This window comes from Brassica rapa, chromosome A04 (genome assembly GCF_000309985.2).
Source record: "Brassica rapa cultivar Chiifu-401-42 chromosome A04, CAAS_Brap_v3.01, whole genome shotgun sequence".
NCBI lineage: Eukaryota > Viridiplantae > Streptophyta > Magnoliopsida > Brassicales > Brassicaceae > Brassica > Brassica rapa.
This window is the reverse complement of record NC_024798.2, coordinates 6822846-6829494: the sequence shown is the minus strand read 5'-3', so window position 1 is coordinate 6829494 and position 6649 is coordinate 6822846. Positions and strand designations below refer to the sequence as shown.

The window sequence follows — 6649 nt, the reverse complement described above, 5'->3', positions numbered from 1 at the left end:
TTCAACTTCCTGGTGATTCTAAAACACTTTATGTATCCAAATCAAGCTTCTTACAGAGTGATTCATCCTGGTTTGATTGGAACGACGAAGAAGCTGTCCTATTCCAAAACTGGGAAACTGGAATCACCTTATTTGAAAGTGGGATAACTCATTCATCCCAACTCCTATGAGATTAATTCAACTTCCTGGTGATTCTTCACCACTTTATGTATCCAAATCAAGCTTCTTACAAAGTGATTCATCATGGTTTTATTGGAACGACGAAGAAGCTGTCATATTCCCAAACTGGGAAACTGGAATCACCTAATTAGAAAGTGGGATAACTTCTTCATCCCAACTCCTATGAGATTAATTCAACTTCCTGGTGATTCTCCACCACTTTGTGTATCCAAATCAAGCTTCTTACAAAGTGATTCATCCTGGTTTGATTGGAACGACGAAGAAGCTGTCCTATTCCGAAACTGGGAAACTGGAATCACCTGATTAGAAAGTGGGATAACTTCTTCATCCCAACTCCTATGAGATTTATTCAACTTCCTGCTGATTCTCCAACACTTTATGTATCCAAATCAAGCTTCTTACAAAGTGATTCATCCTGGTTTGATTGGAACGACGAAGAAGCTGTCCTATTCCCAAACTGGGAAACTGGAATCACCTGATTAGAAAGTGGGATAACTTCTTCATCCTAACTCCTATGAGATTTATTCAACTTCCTGCTGATTTTCCAACACTTTATGTATCCAAATCAAGCTTCTTACAAAGTGATTCATCCTGGTTTGATTGGAACGACGAAGAAGCTGTCCTATTCCCAAACTGGGAAACTGGAATCACCTAATTAGAAAGTGGGATAACTTCTTCATCCCAACTCCTATGAGATTTATTCAACTTCCTGGTGATTATTCTCCAACACTTTATGTATCCAAATCAAGCTTCTTACAGAGTGATTCATCCTGGTTTGATTGGAACGACGAAGAAGCTGTCATATTCCAAAACTGGGAAACTGGAATCACCTGCTTTGAATAATACGCAATCAAAGGATTTCCCCCAACGAATACCCTGCTTTGTTTGTTTTCGCTCTGCTTGTGCGTGGCACTCCTTGCTGGCGTAGCGGCGCATAGCGAAAAAAATAAAAAAGGAAACTCACCACCAAAAGAAAAAGGTAGGTTAACTAACGAAACTAAAAACTACATTTGAATTCTTGCTCACCGATAATCCTTTAGAAAAAATCTTATACAACTGTATAGAGGATTATTGGTATAGCTGTCCACTAGCCGAAAATCGGACACCAAATTATTGTGGACTGAATGAAGTAATTGCATAGCTGCCGGGTCTGCCGTATTTGGCAATACGGCATCCTGTAGAAGTTGAGCGCTCACCTTGCTCAAGAAACTTGTCGTTTCTATATAAGGGTGACTTCGGAGGGAACTCGGACATGAAATTTTTTTTATATTTGTCTAGATACTTTTCCACTTCCTCAACTACAAGATTTCTCAAGAAATCCTCCTTCGCCTTTCTTTTATCCTTTCTTTTATTTCTTGAAGAAGAAGAAGAAGAAGAAGAAGAAGAAGAAGAAGCGGGCGCACGAGAAAGATTTAGCATCATGTGGATGACGGAGAGGGGGAAAATTCCATAAAGCGCGAACCAAGATCCATGATACGAAAACCAAAATCAGAAGTAGGACAAAACTCAGAGTTAGCAGCATGAACAAAGAACTAGGACATACCAGGTGAGAAGTTCGGCTAAGCCGGAAAGATAGATCTCTTCGATCCTTGATTGATTTGAACAAAAAGAAAGAAAGAAGCCGGTAGCAAAGGAAATGAAATGGCAGCTGTGCTTTATATAACATAATAGCTTTTTGGTCTTCGTTGATTACTTCTGCTTACCCCACTGGAAGACAGGAAGAGCTAGCATCTCTCTTTCCTAAGGCATAAGGCGTTCCTCGAGGAGTACAAGCCAAAAGGTGCCATAGTCGTCGCAAAGGTTCAAGCAAGGAGGAAGTAGGTCTCAAAAGAAAAAGGGGGAGGTTTCAGAATTCCCAAGCGCCTAGTCAGTTGAAGGGTCAGTTCAAGGTTAGCGTCCGATTGTGCGCAATGAATAAATCAATGTATTTGCGGAAAATGGGACGCTGAAGGGCAGGGGTAGCCCATGTTAGCAACTTCTTAACCTGGCTGCACCACCTTCTTTTTAGTGAAAGGTGAGCTACGGTGCCCCAAACCACAAGCAAAGGTTCTAGGAGTAGAGATCTTGTCTCTGCAGGTTCGGAGCTCCTATCTCCGTACCGAGCAAAGCGCAATGTGGTAATAAATCAAAGTCTGGGTTCGGTCTTCCGGTGGACGGCATCAATCACCGGTGGTTTGTTTGGGTTTCAACTAGAAAAGTGGATTCTAGCTTCAATTCTTAGCATGAAGAAGATTATCGTGGACCGCTTGCCCCGGTGTGAACTCATGAGATTGAGAGAGATGGGGAAGTAGGCGAAGCTGTTTAAGTAAGAGTTACCTAATTGATTGAATACCAGTCAATTTCCCACAAGAGTATACTCATTTCCGCAACAAAATGGAATTGCCTTTGATGCTTCGAGGAACGCCTATGCAATCACAGCTGAGTAATGGACTGGCGAACTAAAATGGATAGCTGCTGGGAGAATTGCGACTGATGAATCGCGATCAGCCGCTGATTCCCTTGCCGTTGGATTCGTGCCTCAATACTCTGCCACTGGGACTCGGTCGGAAGAATCTACTGCGGCCTTCTCTACCCACCTTTATGAATTCTAACCCCAACCAGCCATGACAAGGCTTAATTTATTAGACCCGTTGTTGTTTAGAAAGATGTGTTATTCCTGTGAAAGTCTCGTTTTTGACTCCGTTTTTTTGAGCATTGTACACGGGCTTTGCTGCGACGAGGATGCCTTTTTTAATAAGGCCAACGTCAAGACCTGAAACAGAGTCCTACCACGTTAAGGGAGAGCACCCAACTTGCTTGTTGACACGTGAGGGAAAATAGGAGTCTGAGGTGGCAGGATTTACCACTATAACCCTATGGTAGTGATGGTTGGTCCCAGTACTCCTTCGAGTGCCTTTTGCGCTTAGCGTCGGAAAGAGGAGTTGCTTGCCTTACCACACCAACCACCTTAGCACTGGAAGTTCTAGCAATGGGCAGCTAGGCAAAGGAAAATTAGCTATCTAATGAATATTCATTAGATAATAGATTGTGGATCTGTTCTTAGCTCGTGCAATCAATAAAAGCGGTCCTTCGCCTTAGTAAGCTAGCTTTCTAAGCCCGGGCGTGGATCGATCGTGACGAAAATGGGACTAATCCTCTGTACTGTAAAAGAAGAGTTTGAAACAAAACTAAGTGAAGTAGCTACGATCGCTCGCAGGCCGTTGCTCGCTCCCTCCAAGTGTTGAACAGAGATAGCTACGATAGAACACAGCTAACAACCCATGACAGAATAATATGTATATAAGAAGACGGCTGCTTAGAGGAGTGATCTGTTCATCTAACTCAAAATATTGTAATGTAAGAAGAAGAAGAATCTTACACCCAAAATTCCTATCTCTTTTTTCTTGGTTGGACCAACCGGCACCAGTCATTTCCGTCTTCCTTAATTGGGAGAGTCAGAATCAGTCTCTCTTTGTTTGGGGGGGGGAGCGGAGCAGTCAATGAAGGAACCTTTGCTTTGAAAATGATTGTTCTAAAATGGTTATTCCTCACAATTTCTCCTTGTGATGCAGCGGAACCATGGCAATTAGGATCTCAAGACGCAGCTACACCTATAATGCAAGGAATAATAGACTTACATCACGATATCTTTTTCTTCCTCATTCTGATTTTGGTTTTCGTATTATGGATCTTGGTTCGCGCTTTATGGCATTTCCACTATAAAGAAAATGCAATCCCGCAAAGGATTGTTCATGGAACTACTATCGAGATTCTTCGGACCATCTTTCCTAGTCTCATCTCGATGTTCATTGCTATACCATCATTTGCTCTCTTATACTCAATGGACGAGGTAGTAGTAGATCCAGCCATTACTATCAAAGCTATTGGACATCAATGGTATTGGACTTATGAGTATTCTGACTATAACAGTTCTGATGAGCAGTCACTCACTTTTGACAGTTATATGATTCCAGAAGAAGATCTAGAATTGGGTCAATCACGTTTATTAGAAGTGGACAATAGAGTGGTTGTACCAGCCAAAACTCATCTACGTATTATTGTAACATCTGCTGATGTACCTCATAGTTGGGCTGTACCTTCCTCAGGTGTCAAATGTGATGCTGTACCTGGTCGTTTAAATCAAATCTCTATTTTGGTACAACGAGAAGGAGTTTACTATGGTCAGTGCAGTGAGATTTGTGGAACTAATCATGCCTTTACGCGTGCGCCCGGAAACATAGGCCGACTGTTGAGCCCACTCTGGCTCAGCCGCACCACCCGGGGGTGCGAGCCACCCGAGAAGCAAGCTATTACAGCGAGCGGCTGGAGCTGTAGGGAGCCGAGGAGCAAGGCAGTAGATAAGATAGAAGAAGGGGCCAGGCACCCGGTGGAGCAGAGGGGACGGTTAGGATAACGAACTTGAAACGCGGAGCCCGAGCGGCTGGCGAGCGAGTGGTTAGTGGCCAATAGCGCCCTAGTTGATGGCATTCCTCTCTGCGGCTGGCACTCGAGGAACCACAGGGCACTCCATACAGAGCAAGCAAGTCTTAGGGATGAGACACCCGCGCAAGGACCTCAATTCTCATTAGGAGGTCGAACCAAGGACCTATGGAAGTCGGGGCTACCCCGTCCCCATGGGCAACGCAATAGTGTCCTGAGGGAGGAGTTTAGAGGCCTTATAGTAGCATGGACTTCTTTATCTTTCTAGGTCATGCGAAGGGGGCCAGTCCAAGATCGTACTGTTCCTCTACAAAGATAATAGACGCTCTCAACGTCTAGGCGCCACTCTCTTTATGAGTTATTCCAGCTTCTTCATGATTTCGTGCCGCGGTGAACAAACAAAAAAAGAAGGCCGTCTCAGCGGAAGGAGAAGGACCTGCAACGGCAGAGACTACTGACCCTCTTCTTGTTCTTAGCCGTCTATTACGAGTCCGGGAAGCCTGGAATCATAAATATGAGGGATCCAGAAGGGTGGGCAGGGCGTTAGCAAGGTTTTTTATCCCCTCTTCCCGGTCAAGATAGATGGGAAAGGAGTCCTATCAAGTAAAGGCCATAACCAGCCTCTTTTTTTATGTACACCTTTCTTTGTTTCAGGCTCTTCAAGACCTTCCTCCTGCTAATCCGGCCATTTCCGAACCTGTCTTTCCCACCCTTCTCAATTCTTGCGATTCCTAGCCAGCCCCCTTAGCTTATTTTGCTTTATAAAACCACTTTTCCCTTTTTTCAGCTTGCTGCTCGCTTTCTCGCTTCCGAGAGGTGCTTTAGCAACTCGACTGAAAGGAGAGGGCCGAAGGCGCCTGACTTACGGTTTCAAAGCCTGGCGCGAAGCGAAGGGATTGGATTTCACCTATGATCAGATTAGTGGGCAACCATTGTTGACTTTTTTCGTGGTGTTGTTGACGTTGTTGAAAGCTAATTTCGAAGTAGGCCTTGCTTTTCTCCGCTGGGAGCAGCTCACACTATGGTGGAGGAGGTGCCGTGAAGATCTAGGAGTGTGAGCAGTACGAGCTGAAAGGCTCCCATACTGTTTGGAGGGCAGGGGGCACAGATGCCAAAGAAAGCTGACCCCTATCTATCGTCGTAGAAGCTGTTCCTAGTCTCATCTCGATGTTCGTTCCTATACCATCATTTGCTGTCGCAGCAATGGACGCCCCCCTCCTGGTTGAGTCAATGCTCCCATCCCCAAATCGGTCCTCGTCTGAGGATTAATTTGGGCTGAGAGTCCTTTGCGAACCATGGCCTATTATCCCCGATCTGGGATTAGAGTCTTCCATTGTAAATCGAATTCAAGTACTGGAAGCCGCTAATTCCCCCTTTCTGCTTGGAAAGGCAAAAGGGGAATATTGGGCAGAGATAAAAGAATCTCTAAGAAATTCTTCTTACCAAAGGGAGTATTATAGGGGTCTTGATTTCGAAAATCGAGATCTACTAATACGGGAACGTAAACACTCATGTTATGAAGTGTTTCGGGAAATCCTTTTAAGGAACCCTTCTTTGGAAGAAGCGGCGGCCTACCCTCCTCAAGAAAACTTTATTTCCTTCTTGAACGAGAAGCGGGACGCCCTAGACGTTTCCCACCCCGGGCACAGCCCGGCGGAAGTAGACCGTCTGGAGATCTTATTTCTAAAGGAGGTGGAAAAAGACCTTGTCAAAAATGGGAGCGGATCGATCCATATCGTCATTGGAAATTTGAATTGAGATCATTTTTTCGGCAGATCAAAATATGGTGCAGAAAAACCCAAATCGATATGAATGGAAGATGCCTCTGGAACTAGTATATCGGTCAGTCGATGGAACAATCACAACGTTACGCCCCAAAATCAAACTATATGGAGCCGTTACAAATGACCATAATGGAGTCTACTACACACTAGCCAAGAAAGAGTGTATTTTACTCACTTCGCCCGTTGATGAACCAATTCCATCCATTCATTCATTCATTATTATTATACGAAATATCACTTTTTCAGGCTAGTTTGTTCCGAGTAGG

The 6649-nt window shown here is 44.4% G+C and overlaps 1 protein-coding gene across 1 annotated transcript; it reads left to right on the top strand.

Annotated features, from left to right (window-relative positions):
• Positions 1 to 967: 967 nt before the first annotated feature.
• On the top strand, positions 968 to 6423 carry LOC117133605 (cytochrome c oxidase subunit 2-like). The gene is given in 2 exon segments (XM_033290190.1): positions 968 to 4382; positions 5717 to 6423. Coding segments are annotated over 2 exon segments (1341 nt in total). The 5' UTR covers positions 968 to 3682; the 3' UTR covers positions 6358 to 6423.
• Positions 6424 to 6649: the final 226 nt, after the last annotated feature.